Raw genomic sequence first — 19715 nt, forward strand, 5'->3', positions numbered from 1 at the left:
ATATTTAATAAATTCGTCTAAAGCTCTAATTGCAATTTATACAATTAGTTTTATATTAAATTGACATCCGAACATTCGAATTGACATCCTAACATTCGATGTGATATAGTTACTTAAAAAACAAACGAGACCGAAGTCAGATGCAATTTGAAAACCTGCTCGTTTTGACCTGGCTCAGGAAGGAAGCCGGTCCAGTCTGATGCATCCCCTCATTTCCACGGTCTAGAATGAGCCAGAAGCCCTACTGTAGATAGTTCTACTGGAGAGTAGGTCTAACTATATTATTGTGCTTTATGATTTATTGTCGATGAATCCATGCATTGAGTCTGAAGTCTCGTCAATTTGAATAGTAACACGTGGGATCTGTAGAAATAAGAATAATTAGAAGGGATGAGAAAGGATGAGATTATTATGGGAGAAGAAAGGAAGAAACAAGGAGGAAATTTGAGAAAGGAATATATAAGAATTTATTCTCCTGTCTGAGCAAGTAAATCTAGTTTAATTAGAGTGAGCATCATGGAATTTTGTTTTATTAGCATTTGCGACGGTTTTATATTTTCCCACAATTTAAACTTTCTATTCCTTTGTTTTGAAATTATGTAGTTTTCCATGTTGTACTCCACATGATTGCTACATTTCCCATTCCTATGTTTAGCATTTCTACGTTCCAAACAAACTCTTAACTTCTATGAAGACCACAACAGAACGACTCCACAGCAACAATATTGATTATAGATAAGGAGACGCATTGTTGCTGCCATGGATGTTGATGACATATCCCACTGGACATACCAAGAAGCGTGTTGACGTGAAAATCCCGACAGATGGATTACCGCGCTCACGTACGCTAGGCCGAGAAGATCTGTTTCGCTCCAAAGTATTGAACCCAACAGGAGCGTGTATGGTGCGCTAGACATACCAGTCAATTTGACCTGCAATTGATAAGGAGGATAGACATTAAATTTTGAGGGTTATCGGCTAGCCAGCCGATACTGATAAGGCCAGCAATTGGCTATCGTTCATCCAATCGAGATAGGACAAGTTATGCTTAAAGCAACGTAGCTCGCAAATAGCACTCAGGTCTAGATCTGATCGGCCTGAGTGATCAGATCATGAGGATTTGCCAATCGAGATAGATCTAAATGGGATAACTTGTGACAAAAACTTAAAACAAACTAGATTAAACGGATTAATCTAGCACGATCTAAGCAGATGTCGATAACTTGTGGTAAAAACTGAAAGCAAACTAGATTAAGCGGATTAACCTAGTTAGATCTAAGAAAATACCGATAAATTTATAAATAAAGCAATAAAAGGCTGGATTGACAAATCAACTAATCTAACATATTGTAGCTTTTATTGGTAAATTGGTGAACAAGCCAAACCCCGCCGGATAGATCTAACTTCCTTGATAACTTGAGTGCTATAGATAGAGGAAGAAGCGATACGTCGTTAATCTGGTTCTACGCAACTCGACTCGGAACTTACCAGCAAATGATGAACATGCCTGCTGAGAGGAACTCGTAAAGAGAAAATCTACTGCAACTATAGCGAAGCCGCCTGCGAGAAAAATAGATGCAGTGAATGTAAAGATTTTGTTTAAATATAGTTGATGTAAGGATCAATGGACCAAGAGGGGGGTGAATTGGGCATTTTTCAAATTTCTAAAACAAAATAAAGCAATATTAACCTATGCAATACTAGTAAGGCTCAATTCACCAACCGGCTAACTAAGCAAACTACACAAGCTATAAAGGATACAACAAGATATAAAACTAAGCAAGGTAGAGCTAAATTATGATCTCTAGGGTCAAGCACATGAATAATTGCATGAAAGTTAGTGATTGAATGTAAAGAGTGGGCAAGAGACGACCGGATTTTTTCCCGTGGTGTCGATATGTTGGCACACACCCCTAATCCACGTTGTGACACTCACTAAGAGTCTTGTCACCTCCCAAGTCACCGAGACGAGGGTGCTCACTAAGAGTCTCCGTTCACCATCCCGGCGTGGTGGAGCTCAAGCCACGTACAATCTTCTTCGGGCTCCCACAATCAACTTGACAAGCTCCGCAAGAAACACCTCAATCACCAAGATCGCCTAGGTGCTGCCAATCACCAAGAGTAACAAGCTAGGGCCTTCACTTGAGCAAGAACCGATCACCAAGAACGGATCCACACAAGCTTCTCTCTACTCAAGTCCTTAGTCTTGCTTCTTGGATGATTGAATGATCAAATGAGTGGAATATGAAACTCAAAGTGGCTCTCAACAATAGAATGAGTGTATGAGTGTTGTCTGGTGTCAAGAGACTTCAAAATGACCCATTGGAGGGGTATATATAGGCAGCTCACGCGGATAGAGCCGTTGGAGAAAAGCTGCCAGAAAAGTACACAACGCCGATTAATCCGATGGCCCTCCAATAGTCAACGTCGGTTTAACCGATGAGTGTAAACTGCCCATTTGAAAAACTAGTCGTTACAGCTCGGGCAATTTAACTGACGTATCATCGGTTCAACCGGTGAGTGTAGTTGTTCACTGATCAACTGAAAAACCAACTCTCTGGACAACTGCACCGACACTAACTCAAATCCATCGTCGGTTTAACCGGTGAGTATAACCTTAGAAATCCCTGGAAAAACCAACGTTCTGGACAACTACACCAACATTAATTTCAAATATTGTCGGTTTAACCGGTGAGTATAACCTTAGAAATCCCTAGAAAAACCAACGTTCTGGACAACTGCACCGATGTTAATTTCAAATATCGTTGGTTTAACCGATGAACTCAGTGTCCATGCTTCAGTGACAGCGTTTAACCGACGTATAGAAAATTGATGTCGTCGGTTAAACCGGTGATAAGACTTTTTCCTGATTTTATCTGTTTTGATTTGAGTCTTGAATGAAATCTAATTCTTCTTGAGATATGAGTTGAAAAGCACTTGTTTGAGCTTCCAAGAACCTGAGTGACCAATGTGTGCATCCATTTTTGATTGACCATGTCCATGCTCAAGTTACTTGGCCTTAATCCCTCTTAATAATGCGATCTCTACAAAACTATAAAACCTATACTAACCTAAGTGTCCTTCTCAACCTTGCGACACTTAGGACTAGAAAGATCCTTAGTCTTGTTATATACTTGAGTTGAATACCAAGATCGCCTTTTTGAATGATGAAATTTATGGGCCTCTTTAACATATGATCCAATGAGCGATAAGATTTCATTAAGCTGCACAAACTCATTAGTCACAATAATGGTTGTCATTAATCACCAAAACATACCTAGAGGGCCTAGATGCTTTTCAGTTGATTAAAGTGGTACGTTGTTTATAATCTAAACCTAGACTCCATTGCTGACACGATGAGATTACAACTTGACTATCAAAAAACAAACCTTTCTTCTATACAAAGGCTAAAGTCCACAATGTCAAAAGGCTCATGAGTCCACAATGTCGAAAGGCTCATGAGTGAGGATGTGGAGTAGTAGTAGCTGCTGCAGTCCTGTGAACCCCTCTGGGTAGCCACTCCTCGGTAACAAGGTCCTCCGGAGGGCCATGTGAACTGTGTACGCCTCTGGGGTCAGCAAGCTGGGGACTCTGGCATACGAGGCAGGGAAAGGCTGGCGGAAGCACTGAGAGATTGCCTCGTGAAAAGGTGCTATCCCGCCAATCAACGCCCTGCGAGGTGGATCTACGTCCCCGTAGACTCTCTCGTGCAGGGAGACATCGACCAAGTCGACTCCAAGGATCCCTGCAATCATCGCCCTCGTCAAACCAAAGTCCTGGCCTCCAAACATAAAATGCACGGCTCTGCGCTCGGGAGCAATCCAGGCTGTGGCATAGAACACTCGAACCCAGTCCTCAATGTATCTGTTCTGCTCCATCTCGAGTAGCCTGGGCAGACCTCTAAAGTGTGCAAAGTGCTCTCTAATGTCCGCTCCCCCTGCGTCTGTCCTCAGTGAAACCCAGTCAAGCACTCTGTGTGGGAAGATCCTGTGACCTCGCCTCTGGTAGGTCTCGTTGAAGCTGGCCTGAAGAAGCGTCCAAAACCTACGGTCAACCCTGTTGTCATGAGCCACGGGGAACCAGTTCTCCTCTGCCACACTCCACCTGAGCCTCTTGACCTTCGCCGCATTGGCCTTGGTCAAGTTCTGGAGCAGCACACCTGGCTCCAGACGCACAACAGTGTCCATACCGAACACTGCGCGCTCGGCTGCTAGGGCCTCGGCTCTACGGGTTGCTGCTATCCTGTGAGGCACCTTTGGCTGGTGACCACCTCGCATCCTGGGCCCGGTGCGACGCTCGGTCGCTAGTGGAGACTCTGCTGCTGGGGACGTCTGCCGAGTGCGGCCAGAACACCGTGGAGTCGGTGACCCCTGAGTACTCTACCCCTGAGACTGCTCTGATTGCGCTGCATCTGAATCTGAGCTATCTGACCCTACAGCTGCCTCAGACGCGGCCCTGATGGCCCTGCCCCCTCTGACTCTACCCCTACCTCTGCCTCTGGCTGGCTGCTCCCGGATCCCGAACGGACGAGCACGGCCTGACGCCTGCTCCTCGGCGGCCTTGGCCCCCATCTCAGCCCTCTCGGCCTCCCTCTCTGCACGGGTCCGCTTTCGGACCGGCTTCTCGACCACAATCTCCTTGCCCTTCCTCTTCTCGCGACCCAGCTCGGTTCAGGCAATCTGTCAAACACCTTGCGAGCACTATGCAAGTGTGTTGGCTACGGCTGCGGCTGCGGCATGCAGGGCGCTGCTGCGTGGGCGGCGTAAGGTGCGGTAGCGGCGTCTCTGTGCGTGTGGCGGCGGCGCGAAGGTGCACGGCAGCGGCGGCGAAAGGGCGGCACGCGAGTGGAGCGGCGCGGGCGCAGCCTGCGCGTGAGCGGAGCGCAGGCGGTGTGGATGGTGCGCGGTGGTGCGGCGGCTCGGGCCAGCGGCGTGCAAGTGGGCGGCGCGTGGAGCGAGCGGCGGCGGCTGCGTGGGCGAGCGGCGGCGCGTAACGGGCAACGAACGGGCGGAAAAAGTGAGAGCAGTGTGTGCGGCCAAGAGATATATGACAGGTGGGCCCCGCGATTTTTCTTAATGCCGGTTGATCCGATGCTTAGGTTTAGAATGTCGGTTAAATGCATCAGTTCAGTTCACCCGAGACTCCAGTAAAAACTCATCTGAACGCTGGTTGAACCGATGATGTGAAGTTTGAACTCGTCGGTTGAACACTGAAATCATCGGTTGATTGCTAGGTCAGAATTGTGTTATGTTCACCGGTTGATCCGATGCTGTGACTTTTGCATACGCCGGTTGAATGCCTGAATTTGACTGAGCTGAGACAGAACTTAGTAACGCCGGTTAAACCGATTGTGTAGATCCATTAAGCGTCGGTTTAACCGGTGAATCCGAAAAAAACCTTCACTCAGCTCACTCTTCTATGCTAAGTCCAATAAACTTATAAAATTCAACAAAACTCAAGCTAATGGACTTGTATAGGCGACTTTACCCCTCAAAATAATTTGGATAGCATACTAGCTTAATAGTTTTCTTTTCAAACACAAGGAAAAGCCGCAAAGCGAGACAAAGCGCCAAATAAAATGTATGAGCCATGTCATAGGATTATTGAAGATAGATAGCTTCAAACTCATCATGACATGACTCACTAGGCAATAACGCACCTAACACTTTGCTCTATTCACTTCTCATGAATTGAGATCTTGCATGTGAAACAAGTCTCATTTTCATCAAGTGATCTCCTTTGTGACCCTTACGCATGCAATGATGGTGCAAGCTATAACCACATGCGAGAGAAGGGTAAACATGAAGTGCACATCTATATGACAAGGAATGCATAACAAGAATTTAAGTTCTACTTGTCAAGTTTGAACCCATGGGAAGCTTCTTCATGATGAGCCTTTCTACAAGCCTAGAGGAAAACAAGTGGACCACCACCTCTAGCTAAACCCATGCTCATCACTATCTTACCATAGTTAGACAAGTGTCCTATATGTATGCATTTTTCTATATGGCATGGCAACTTACATGACGTTTGCTGCATCTAATACATTAAGCTCATTCCTTAGCTTAACAAATATACTCTCGCCTAAGGGTTTTGTGAATATATCCACCAATTGCTCCTCGGATCTTACACCTTGAAGAGATATGTCTCCTTTAGCTTCGTGATCACACAAGAAGTGATGGCGAATATCAATGTGCTTTGTGCGAGAGTGTTGAACCAGATTTTTGGCAATTTTTACGGCACTTTCATTGTCACAAAGGAGTGGAATCCTATCTAGTTTCACACCAAAGTCCAAAAGGGTTTGCTTCATATATACGATTTGGGCACAACATGCACCGGCCGCTATATATTCCGCTTCTGCAGTGGACAAAGCCACGGAATTTTGCTTCTTACTCGACCAAGAAACTAGAGAACGCCCAAGCAAGTGGCAACCCGCGGAGGTACTCTTGCGATCCACACGGCTTTCGGCAAAATCCGAGTCCGAGTATCCCAATAGATCTAAGCTACCACCCTTGGGGTACCACAAGCCTATGCTTGGGGTGTGCTTGAGATACCGAAGGATCCTATTCACAGCTGAGAGGTGTGATTCCTTTGGGTTTGCTTGAAAGCGGGCACACAAGCACACACTAAACATTATATCGGGCCTAGATGCGGTAAGGTAAAGCAATGACTCTATCATAGAACGATAGATGGATTCATCAACCGGTTTATCGTCCACATCCAAGTCGAGATGCCCATTGGTTGCCATGGGTGTCTTGATCGGCTTGCATTCATCCATCTTGAACTTCTTCAAGATATCTTTAGTATATTTTTTCTTGATGGATGAATGTCCCTTCCTTCAATTGTTTGACTTGAAAACCAAGGAAGAAGGTCAATTCGCCGATCATGGACATCTCGAATTCCCTAGACATCATGGTAGCAAACTCATGGCTTAGGAAATCATTAGTTGAGCCAAAGATAATATCGTCAACATAAATTTGACAAATGAAAAGATCCCCGTTGACGTCTTTTGTGAACAATGTGGTGTCCACCCTCCCGATCTTGAAGCCTTGCATGATTAGGAAGTCACGAAACCTCTCATACCAAGCCCTTGGAGCTTGCTTGAGCCCATAGAGTGCCTTGTGCAACTTATAAACATGATTAGGATTCCTCGGATCTTCAAACTCGGGAGGTTGCTCAACATAAACAAGTTCGTTAATAACGCCATTTAAGAATGCACTTTTCACATCCATTTGATATAACTTGATATTATGATGAGAAGAGTAAGCAAGAAGGATGCGGATAGCTTCAAGTCTTGCGACCGGAGCAAAAGTTTCACCAAAATCCAAACCTTCAACTTGAGAAAACCCTTTTGCCACAAATCTTGCTTTATTGCGTACCACCACCCCATGTTCATCTTGCTTGTTTCGGAAGACCTACTTAGTGCCGATGATGTTCTTGTTTTTCGGAGGAGCTTCGAGGACCCAAACTTCATTGCGGGTGAAGTTGTTCAATTCTTCTTGCATGGCCATCACCCAATCGGAATCCTCAAGCACTTCCTCTATGCTAGTGGGTTCAATACAAGAAACAAACGAGTAATGTTCCCAAAATAAAGCATGCTTAGAACGAGTTCTTACTCCCTTGGAAGGACTACCAATGATTTGATCAATTGGATCATCCTTGGAGATACGACCATGCTTCACTAGCAGTTCATGCGTGGATGTTTCTTGAGGTGGATCATGGATGACTTGTGCTTGTGGTGGAACATTTTGCTCTTCTTGTTCTTGGACTTGGGGTGTTGGCGTTGGAACATTTTCTTGAGATTGTAGATTATCTTTTTCTTTATCTTCATCCACTTGGGGTGCCATGGAGGTGCTTGGTGTAGATGAGGAATGTCCTCCCCCTTGATCATTGTCTTCATGCACCTCTTCTGGTTTGATATCCCCATTGGACATCTTCTTCAAAGCTTCTTCAATCTCCTCATCACCTACATTGTCATAGCCAATAACCTCCTCTTGGGAGCCATTAGATTCATCAAACTCCACACCACATGTTTCTTTAACTAACTCGGAGGTTTGATTGAATACTCTATATGCTTTGGAGTTTGATGCGTAACCAAGAAAGAATCCTTCATCACATCTACTCTCAAACTTACTGAGCCTTTTCTTCTTATAAATGAAGCATTTGCAACCAAAGACTCGAAAGTAGGATATATTTGGTTTCTTTCCGGTGATGAGTTCATATGACGTTTTCTTGAGGAGTTGGTGGGGATACACTCGGTTGGATGCATGGCAAGCCGTATTAATTGCTTCCTCCCAAAACCTCTCGGACGTGCCATAATCATCCAACATTGCTCTTGCTAGAGTGATTAGTGTTTTGTTCTTTCTTTCCACCACTCCATTTTGTTGAGTCGTGTAGGTGGCGGAGAACTCATGCTTGATACCCTCTTCATCGCACCATTCTTCAATCTTCATATTTTTGAACTCGGTGTCGTTGTCACTCCGGATCTTCACAATTGGGGAGTTGTACTCTCTTTGAGCTCTTCTTGCAAATGTTTTGAAGACTTCCGGAGTTTCACTCTTATCGCCTAGAAACATGACCCAAGTATAACGTGAAAAATCATCAACGATTACTAGCCAATAGAGGTTACCACCAATACTCTTGTATGTGGTTGGACAAAAAGATCCATGTGAAGTAGCTCGAGCGGCTTGGAGGTAGACAACATCGTCTTGATGGGATGATGTGTTGCAACTTGCTTTCCGGCTTGACATGCACTACATAGTTTGTTCTTGTCAAAGGTGACATCCTTCAAGCCGGTGATCATCCCTCTCTTGTGAGCTTTCTTGAGGTTGCTCATGCCAATATGAGCAATTCTTATATGCCAAAGCCACCCAAGAGACGACTTGGTGAAGAGGCATGTCATGAAGCTTGTTTCCTTTGAAGAGAAATCCACCAAGTAAATGTTGCCATGCCTAAACCCCATGAATACCAATGACTTATCATCTTCAAAGGTTACTACAACACCATTCTTGTCAAAGGTACACGTTAGTCCAAGATCACATAATTGAGCAATTGAAATAAGATTAAAACTAAGTGATTCTACAAACAAGACATTAGAAATGGATAAATCTTTAGAAATTGCTATTCTACCCAAACCTAAAACTTTCCCCCTTGAGTTATCACCATAGGTGACATGTTCATGATCGCCGGGGTCTTCAAGAGAGGTGAACATGCTATCATTGCCGGTCATGTGTTGAGAGCAACCGCTATCAAGTACCCAATGTTTTCCACCATCTTTGTAGTTCACCTACACAAATGAGAATTATTTTTGAGTTTTTGGAACCCAAGCGAGCTTTGGGCCTTGCACATGTGTGACAAGAGATTTGGGAACCCAAAGTTGCTTGGGGAGGTTCTTCTTTGCTTCATTTGTAATCTTGCCAATGAATTTGGCCTTCACCTTGCCCTTCACCTTACTCAAAAGAAAATGGTTATTTTGATGCATAGATGAGTAATATTTAGGTAAAGTAGGGAAATGACGTGATGCTAAGGGACACTCCCTAGTGTGGTGTCCGATGACTTGGCAATGTTGACAATATGATCCAACTTTTTTTTATGAAGCTAGTCTTGATCTCCGGAGAAGGAGTGGTGCCTTGGTTTGGCTCCGGAAATGAACCAAGACATCTTTTGTCATAGTCACGAGCATTGTTGAAGAGAATTTCCTTGTGGATGTATTCCCCTCGTGAGAGTTTCTCCACACTACTCTTTAGGCTTGCCACTTGATCCATCAATTCCTTTTCCCTAGAAGGATTAAGCTCGGGCAAAACATTAGTAGCATTTGCACATTGAGTAGGTCATCACATGAAGTAGAAGCATTGACCTTTTCAATATTTTCATTGATAGAGTTCTCAAGATTCGGGTCAATTGCTTCATAGGCAAACTCAAGCTCTTGATATTTGTGAGCTAACTCCCTATGCTCTTGCTTGACCTTTTTGTGACTCTCTTCAACTTGCTTAGCAAGTGCAAGTGACTCATGGTGCTTTTTGAGCAAGTCATTGTACTTGACAAATAAATCGGAGTGAGCTAGCTCTAACTTGTCATGAGTGCTCTCAAGAAGCTTGACCTTGCCTTTTTCCCTCTTGATGACGGATGTATACTCATTGATAAGATTAGCAAATTCATTAGGATCAAGCTCATCATCACTATCACTATCACTATCCTCCTCACATACCTTTGTGTTACCTTTTGCCATGAGGCACATAGGAGGTGGAGGTAGTGATGGTTCTTCATTGGTGAGAGCAATGGTGACGATGTCTTCTTCATCACTTGATTCTTCACTTGATGAGACATCGGTCATCCATTCTTGTTTTTCCACCAAGAAGCTTCTATTGGTGTTGCCTTTCTTCTTTGGGAAGAGCTTGGTCTTCTTGTCATGGCTCTTCTTCTTCCCAAGTTTCTTGTTTTTGTTCTTCTTTTCATCTTCATCATCATCGCTTGAATCATGGCGATGCTTGCTCTTGTTATCCTTCTTTCTCTTGTCCGGCTTGGGGGCAATCCGGAGAGATGTGACATTTTTCTCCACAATTGTAGTATGTTTTGTTCTTGACGTCTTGCCTTGGCCGGAACATTCTTCTTTTAGGGTCAAAGTTGTAACCCTTCTTGTTGATCTTGTCACTCAAGTGTGTGAACTTTCTCCTCATGAGAGCAAGTTCTCCATCATCTTCATCATCGGATGAGTTTTCATGACGATCGCCTTCTTCATTGCTTGAGCTTAATTCTTGTTTGATCATCTTGAGCTTGCGGTGCTTGTTGACCTTGGTTTTGAGAGCGATTGATTTGCTTGAAGTTGCCTCTTCGGACATACCAAGAATACCCATTTCATGAGCGCGAATTTCGCCCACAAGCTCTCCCACTTCCATCATATCAAGATTCTCCTTTTGAAGCATTGCATTGATGATATTGTACTTGGGCTTCGGAAGGAGCATGAGTATCTTGCGGTTGATGGAGCCACTGTCAATTTTAGATACTTCAAGAGCATTAATATCCTTGGCAATGACATTCAAGCGAGAATACATATCATTGCAATTTTTAAGAGCTAGCATTTTAAAAGAATCATACTTAGCTCTAAACAAGTGATATTTTTCTCACGAACTTTGGTGGAACCTTCGTGAATTTCAATGAGCTCCTTCCAAATATCACTTGCCAAGTCCATGCCATTAACTCTAGCAAAGACTTCCTCACTAATGGCTTTGAAAATTGCATTTCTAGCCTTAGCATTCCACTTTAGTTCTTCGGGGGTGGGATTTCCGGTGAACCCGGTCTTTGTTGCTAACCACACTTCGGGGGCAATCGCATCAAGATATGCGGCCATGCGAACTTTCTAATAAACAAAGTTCTTACCCTCGAAGTGAGGAGGCGATCCACCCATCTTGGCCATAGCTCTAGATGGTAAAGTCTAATGATCCAAATGAGCAACGAGGCTCTGATACCAATTGTAAGCATCGATGGACCAAGAGGGGGGTGAATTGGGCATTTTTCAAATTTCTAAAATAAAATAAAGCAATATTAACCTATGCAATACTAGTAAGGCTCAATTCACCAACCGGCTAACTAAGCAAACTACACAAGTTATAATGGATACAACAAGATATAAAACTAAGTAAGATAGAGCTAAGTTATGATCTCTAGGGTCAAGCACATGAATAATTGCATGAAAGTAAGTGCTTGAATGTAAAGAGTGGGCAAGAGACGACCGGATTTTTTCCCGTGGTGTCGATATGTTGGCACACACTCCTAATCCACGTTGTGACACTCACTATGAGTCTTGTCACCTCCCAAGTCACCGAAACGAGGGTGCTCACTAAGAGTCTCCATTCACCATCCCGGCGTGGTGGAGCTCAAGCCACGTACAATCTTCTTCGGGCTCCCACAATCAACTTGGCAAGCTCCGCAAAAAACACCTCAATCACCAAGATCGGCTAGGTGCTGCCAATCACCAAGAGTAACAAGCTAGTGCCTTCACTTGAGCAAAAACCGATCACCAAGAATGGATGCACACAAGTTTCTCTCGACTCAAGTCCTTAGTCTTACTTCTTGAATGATTGAAAGATCAAATGAGTGGAATATGAAGCTCAAAGTGGCTCTCAACAATAGAATGAGTGTATGAGTGTTGCCTGGTGTCAAGAGACTTCAAAATGACCCATTGGAGGGGTATATATAGGCAGCTCACGTGGATAGAGCCATTGGAGAAAAGCTGCCAGAAAAGTCATACGCAACGCCGGTTAATCCGACGGCCCTCCAATAGTCAACGTCGGTTTAACCGATGAGTGTAAACTGCCCATTTGAAAAACTAGTCGTTACAGCTCGGGCAATTTAACTGACGTATCATCGGTTCAACCGGTGAGTGTAGTTGTCCACTGATCAACTGAAAAACCAACTCTCTGGACAACTGCACCGACGCTAACTCAAATCCATTGTCCGTTTAACCGGTGAGTATAACCTTAGAAATCCCTGGAAAAACCAACGTTCTGGACAACTGCACCGACGTTAATTTCAAATATCGTCGGTTTAACCGGTGAGTATAACCTTAGAAATCCCTGGAAAAACCAACGTTCTGGACAACTGCACCGACGTTAATTTCAAATATCGTCGGTTTAACCGATGAGCTCAGTGTCCATGCTTCAGTGACAGCGTTTAACCGACGTATAGAAAATTGATGTCGTCGATTAAATCGGTGATAAGACTTTTTCCTGATTTTATCTGTTTTTATTTGAGTCTTGAATGAAATCCAATTCTTCTTGAGATACGAGTTGAAAAGCACTTGTTTGAGCTTCCAAGAACCTGAGTGACCAATATGTGCATCTATTTTTTATTGACCATGTCCATGCTTAAGTTACTTGGCCTTAATCCCTCTTAATAGTGAGATCTCTATAAAACTATAAAACCTATACTAACCTAAGTGTCCTTCTCAACCTTGCGACACTTAGGACTAGAAAGATCCTTAGTCTTGTTATATACTTGAGTTGAATACCAAGATCGTCTTTTTGAATGATGAAATTTAGGGGTCTCTTTAACATATGATCCAATGAGCAATAAGATTTCATTAAGCTGCACAAACTCATTAATCACAATAATGGTTGTCATTAATCAACGAAACATACCTAAAGGGCCTAGATGCTTTCAGTTGATTAAAGTGGTACGCTGTTTATAAACTAAACCTAGACTCCATTGCCGACACGATGAGATTACAACTTGACTATCAAAAAACAAACCTTTCTTCTATACAAAGGCTAAAGATAACTTACCAATGCGATTTCATTGGCTCCTCTCACCACCTTCGGTTGCGACGCTTATTCTGGTCCAAAGGCCAGAATTGCTATTCTCCTTAATCTTTTTGGCGCCGGTCCATTTTCATCACTGCAAATTAATTGATATTTTTCAAAAAACAGTGTCAACACAATTGCAACTGCTTGCCTGCTATGGCATGTTGTACTGACGTTGTCTACTATGGCATGTTGTACTAACGTTCTAGCGCGCGACAGAGAGGGAAAGAAATAGCACCGTTCACTTTGACTTCGTACACGAATCTTAAAGTTCAAGATAGGTAAACTTCCTACCGTCCGGAAGGTGATAGGATTTCCTATAAACTATTTCATTATTTTTATGTGAAGAACTATTTAAATAATATATTTAAAATGTTATGTAGTAAGTATGATGCACATGCACATAAAATTTGTCATTTTGGGACAGAATTTTCTAGATTGTGTTGGTAATCTAATACGAAAAAGTACATCTATAGACATGTATGATAATTTTTTTTAACACGTTAATCTATGTTTTTGTAGGATTTTTATGTTTACACTGAAAGATCTCCACCGCACACTTTCCTGGTATACGAATTTCGGAATGTGGAAGCATGGTCGGCCCAATAACCATCGAGGCTAAACGCCCCGGCCCTATATTCGCGTGGTTCCAAACTGGCAATAGGACTCTCGGCCCGCCCGGGACCCAAAACCCAGTAGACCCGGGCCCGGTTCCGCGCAGAGCACGCGGAAGCCGAAGGAATCGGTATCCACCCACCGTCATATTCCCCCACCTCGATCGATCCCCATCCATCGCCGTGGAGCACGAAACTTTCCATCCTCTCCATCGTACCAGGTAAATTCCCCCGCCCCCACGATCGATCCGATCTCTCCGCCGATTCGAGCCCTCGCGCATCGATCCGGGATTCGTAGCTATGTCTTTGGGGCATTCGGGGTTCATATTTTTGGAAGAGGGCAACTTGGTTTGATGCGTGAAACCGCCTCTAGGGTTCTGGATCCGTTTCGATCGGTAGCGAGCGTTGGTGGATTTTTTTTTTTTTGCAGCGGTGGTTGATGATTAATCGGAGTTTCATAGAATTGTAGCTATTTGACGCGTCAAGGGCTGCAGCGGGGAGCATCTGCCTCTGCCAAGCCATGGATAAGGGGCTCTTTGCCAACGACGGCTCCTTCATGGAGAGGTTCAAGCAGATGCAGCAGGAGCAGGAGAAGGCCGCCGCCGCCGCCGCCGCAGCCTCATCGGCGGCGCCCAAGCCTGCCAACCCCAAGCAGGGCTTTGCCGTTGCGGCAAACAAGAGGCCGTTCGAGCTGAAGAAGGCTGGGCCGGTCGCCACGGGCGGAAAGCTGGCCTTCAGCCTCAAGAAGGCCAAGGTCGCAATAGCACCTGTTTTCGCTCCCGAAGATGATGAGGAAGAGGATGCGGCAGATGTTGACAGAGACGAACCTGCCAAGCGCCAGAAATCTGTGAAAGCTGATACTCCTGCGGTGGCTGCCCCGACCGGGGCTGTTGGTAATCATTTATTCATTTGTTGCTGTTATAGTATTATTTTTCTTAGTGCTACAGAGCTGCCTTTCTTGGATTTATTGGAGTTCTGTTGGTTTTACTTGCCATCTGATGATTGAATACAACTATCCATACCATAAGACGTTTAATTCAATGTTGTGCTCTTGAACATCAACAATACATTAACATTTTCTTTTCAAGCGATGAGGCCATTTATCCTTTGAATTTAGTTGTCATTGTGTGGTTTTAGATTATCTCGGTGAATTTCATGCACATCATTTTACATGTATGTGGCATATCTAAGGTTTCAACTAGAACAGAAAATGTGTTTTTACTTTTGGGATAAAAGTATGGTTACAGATGATTTTATTATCTGTTCTTTTATGCAAAATCCTCAGCATATGGTTTTCCATGCCTTCGAGGGTGTTGTCCTGGCAGGATCGCATGCATACTAATACTGAAATTAACCATCTATATAGTTTGTATGTCATTTATTACATTCTGTTAAAACTAGAAACTAGTTGTATTGCATATTGTTTCTAGTGGAATCAATCAGCTAAGGCCCTGCTTGGATATCAAATATTTTTCAGAGTTTCATATGGTTTCTAAGATATACTTACTACTTAGCGTGCATAACTTGTAAGTGTTTGGTTACATGTTTAACAAACTGTAGTATTGCATTCATGGTATTTTTGGAGTTTTTGGAAAACCATCAGTCACTTTTTTTCTCAAAAGGAAGCACGCCTTGTTCTGCTCTCTCTTGGCAGTAGTGTTGTGAAGCATTTGCCCACCTTATTACACGAAGTACTATTAGTATATTTCCCTAATATGATGCACTGTGCAGTGCTGTGCTGTTTTGGGTACATTCATTTTGGGTTGCTAAAAATTAACCTATTCTGATGTACCACATATATGTAAAGTATTTGTTATATATATCAAAGCCAACTATTACCAAATGTTATTTGTGCATGAAGCCTTATTTGTTTTTTTCCTGTGGTGGATAGATTATATTATGTAATATGTATCTGTTCATGAAGGAAAAACACCCCCCTGCAAACCATCAAACTGTATCATGGTTTTCCAAAATACTGTAAAAGGTTCTTGTTTCCACAAACACAGTTTATTCCCCCTTTTTAAGAAGTACAATTTCAGAAACTCTGATTTTGAAATGATCTCATATCCAAAAATGCCCCAGCAGTATTGAAGTTATGCATACAAACGATGAAATGAGTCTTGATAGCATTAAATTGCAATGTATATCCACGGTGAAATTCACTTATTAATATAATATTTTTAATAATCCTTTACAAAGTAACCGTGAAAATTGCTTGCCATTGCACCAAGGTGATGAGGTGTGAGATCTCCTATTATGCTTCATGCAGGCATTGTTAGACTTATAAATGAAACATCTTTCTCTCAGTATCTGCATTCATATCAGTTGCTACTGGAAGCAGAAAGTTGTGAAGGTTTCGGTTTTTTTCTTATGTATGCAGCTTATAGATTAAGTGTGTCAACATTGCTGGGAAGGATGTTGATTGAAAGAGTTGGAGTGTGGCACTCTTCTGCAGCAATTTGCATTTCCTTGTGATGCTCTTGATATTAATCAGTTCTTTAAGTGACATGCAGCCCCACCACCACCAAATGATATGACAGTGAGGCAAGTGGCTGACAAATTAGCAAGCTTTGTTGCCAAAAATGGGAGACAGTTTGAGAATATTACACGACAAAGGAATCCTGGAGATACACCATTTAAGTATGGCTGCGCTGCTTATTTCTGATCAACAACATATGCTTTATGTGGTGTTTTTTCTTAATTAGAGAAGATCTTTAGATTACCATGTCTTCCACTTTTCCTTTCATATTCTAAAATCTGATGTTTAATAATTGATTTAAATCTTGGGTTTTCTTCAGGTTTCTATTTGACAAGCACTGTCCAGACTACAAATATTATGAGTTTCGCCTTGCTGAAGAGGAAAAGATTCTTGCCCAATCAAAAGAGGCTGAAGCATCAAGAAATGGTCGGTGGCTTGAATTTTCTGTTTTTCTCTGTTTTAAACTTATGTACAAATCTCTATGCTGTATGCTCGTACTCTTGCAGCAAACATTGCAAGCTCCAAAGCACCGGTTGGTCTGCACAGAAGCTCATTTGAACAAAAGCCTAGCTATCAAACACCTGCATCAGCTTTGTATGGGGCATATGAGGGTAGTTCTTCCCAAGGAAGCTCATCTAGTTATGGTAAAATATACATAGTTTTATTATCCTTTTCTAATATTATTTGGCAACTTTCTCTATGTTTATCAACTGTGTTCTCCCGGTTGCTAATAATTTGGTTGAGTTTGAAACTCATCCATGTCTGGCACTTCAACTGCATGTTATCTCTATGATTTCTAGTTTGCTTCAGAAGTAAATACCATTGCAAATTTGAACTTGTTTTTATTATTATTTGTGCTCAATGCTTGCTCATTTTCTAGCAGGTGATACGGCTGTGCCCTCAGATCCTGTAGCGTTGATGGAATTCTACATGAAGAAGGCTGCACAGGAAGAAAGGAAGAGACCACCAAGGCAGTCAAAAGATGAAATGCCGCCACCTCCTTCTCTGCAAGGTACATTTGCTATACTGGGAGAATGTTGAGATTTCAATATTTGTTCCAGGCATCTAATTCTTGTTTTGCAGGTCCTCCTAAGAAGGGACACCACATGGGTGACTTTATACCTCTAGAAGAACTTGAAAAGTTCATGGCACGTTGTAATGATGCTGAAGCACAAAAGGCTACCAAAGAAGCTGCTGAGAAGGCTAAGATTCAAGCAGACAACATTGGGCACAAACTTCTATCTAAGATGGGCTGGCGGGAAGGTTAGTCCTTGAATACTAAATAGCATCGTTTTCAATAACAGAGTATCTGGTAAAACCTTATCAGTTTTTATTCTTAAAAAATCTTGCTTGGTCAGATTCGATTTTCTTTAAAACAGAACCTTTATAAGCAGTAAAAAATGAAGCCAAGAAATCCCGGATGTTTGGGAGGTTGGTTGATGTTTAAATTTATGACAACAGTATTACAACACCCATCAGATCCCCATCGCCTTTATTCCCTTCTTTATTTGTTTCCTATCTATTGATGCTTTTGTGATGTTCATCCAACAAACTTTTAATTTCATTAAAATAAGTCAGAAAAGTCCTCGACCCCAAATGCCAGAAAGAAACTATTTTGTTGGAGGTCAGGATTGTGTTGCATGCATCAATTGTCAACATTCCTGCCCCGGTGGAACTACTATATCAGTCACATAGGCAGGCAATTAGTGGTGATGTACATGATCCTGCTTCTAGGTGTTAATTATAGTTTATTTTGCAGGTGAGGGTCTTGGTAGTGAGAGAAGAGGCCGTGCAGATCCCATTATGGCTGGAGATGTGAAGAAGGATCATCTTGGTGTTGGTGCTGTCCAGCCTGGTGAGGTCACATCTGAAGATGACATCTACGAGCAATACAAGAAGCGAATGATGCTTGGCTACCGTTATAGGCCAAACCCACTGGTATACTGCCTGCCATTACCTGCTTTTGTGAGCTTTCAGTTATTTCTCTTTTCCTAAAGCTTTTGCCATTTTTGTAGAACAATCCAAGAAAAGCATACTACTGATGCAAGCGAGTTCATCTGGGGGAAGATGTAAGGCACCAATTTTTTTGATGCATTTTTGCTAACAGGACTAACTGTTGGTTAGAGGATATCACTAATGGCATTGAAAGTTTTTGTTCATCAGCAGAAAATCCAAGAAGTTCACTTGTTCAGGATATAACTTGTAGTGCCAACAGATCTAAGGCTTCTGGGTGTTCTGCTGCAGCTTTGTTCTTTGTTTAGTGTTGATGCATATATTTTCAAATACACTTGTGTTGAATTGTAGATAGGTTTCAAACTGTGATGTATTGCTTTCTTTATGGATGACTATTTTCCTGATTATTCAACTTTGGTTGTTATTATTTTGGAGATATTTGGTAAGGATAAGCCACAAAATTAATGCAAGAGTTCTATCTTTTCAGAATAGGATGATTACAATGGCATTTCATTTTAGCAACACAAGTTGGTCCAAACAAGTGTGGTATGTAAAAGTTTTGAATGTTGAAACTGATTGATGGTTTGCCATCAGATAGTAGAGAGTTGCTAACCGCTGAAATATGCAGAGGATTGTTATCTGAGATACTTCGTAGACAAAAACGAGCAGTGCATTACTTCTGGAGATGTCTATAGATGTTCAATCGTGCCTGCACAAACGTGCACCTCTTCGACTCTTGACGTGTCTATAGATGTCTTCCTGTGATAATTGGTATATGGATTCATCTAGAAATTATAAAAAATCCTATGTAGCCTCAAAAAAACTTGCTCTTCCATAGCACTCGAACTTCAAAAACTTGCTGCACTATCCAAAATTCTCTTCCCTATCTAGCACTTCTGTTTATTCTGTCAGTCTGTACCATGAATAGCAATGTGGGTCCACCGTGAAAAGACCAAATACCTCTTATCTTTTCTCCGTTTGCTAGAAATCCCAAGCACCTCATCTCTCCCTCACTCTTGAACCCTAGATTGAGCCCATGGCTGGCGTGGACGGCGAGGCCCCTAGGGCTGCGCGAGCGCGGGCGTCCAGGCCCTCAGTGGCGCGCGTAGGCAGGTCGCAAGCCGGCGTGGGCGCCTATGGCCCCGGCGGCGCAGGCCCCTAGCTGCGCGGGGGGGGGGGGGGGGGGGGGGGGGGGGGTAGGCAGCCCCGTAGAGGCACCCAGAGGAAGGCCGACATGGCCAAAGAGGAGAAAAAAAAGTATTTTTTCCGCTTGTAATTAACACCGTTAAGTGTCCGTACTAAAGGAAGTACTGGATAGGGAAGAAAATTTTCGATAGTGCACAGATAGAGAAGTTTTGAAGTTTGGGTGCT

At 42.9% G+C, this 19715-nt stretch overlaps 1 protein-coding gene across 10 annotated transcripts; it reads left to right on the forward strand.

Annotated features, from left to right (window-relative positions):
• The first annotated feature begins 13969 nt into the window (after nt 1-13969).
• On the forward strand, nt 13970-18835 carry LOC120660226 (SURP and G-patch domain-containing protein 1-like protein). 10 transcript variants are annotated; one of them, XM_039938651.1, is made up of 10 exons: nt 13970-14133; nt 14382-14805; nt 16426-16552; nt 16711-16817; nt 16898-17035; nt 17272-17403; nt 17475-17654; nt 18151-18329; nt 18407-18460; nt 18558-18835. In XM_039938651.1, exons 2-9 carry the CDS (start codon nt 14433-14435, stop codon nt 18431-18433), a joined length of 1263 nt encoding a protein of 420 aa, XP_039794585.1. In that variant the 5' UTR covers nt 13970-14133; nt 14382-14432; the 3' UTR covers nt 18434-18460; nt 18558-18835. The 10 variants fall into 10 exon arrangements, with proteins under 10 accessions (XP_039794585.1, XP_039794583.1, XP_039794591.1 ...); XM_039938657.1 differs by having other exon boundaries at nt 13971-14133; nt 17275-17403; nt 18555-18835; XM_039938655.1 differs by having other exon boundaries at nt 13971-14133; nt 17275-17403.
• Nucleotides 18836-19715: the final 880 nt, after the last annotated feature.

This window comes from Panicum virgatum, chromosome 2N (genome assembly GCF_016808335.1).
Source record: "Panicum virgatum strain AP13 chromosome 2N, P.virgatum_v5, whole genome shotgun sequence".
NCBI lineage: Eukaryota > Viridiplantae > Streptophyta > Magnoliopsida > Poales > Poaceae > Panicum > Panicum virgatum.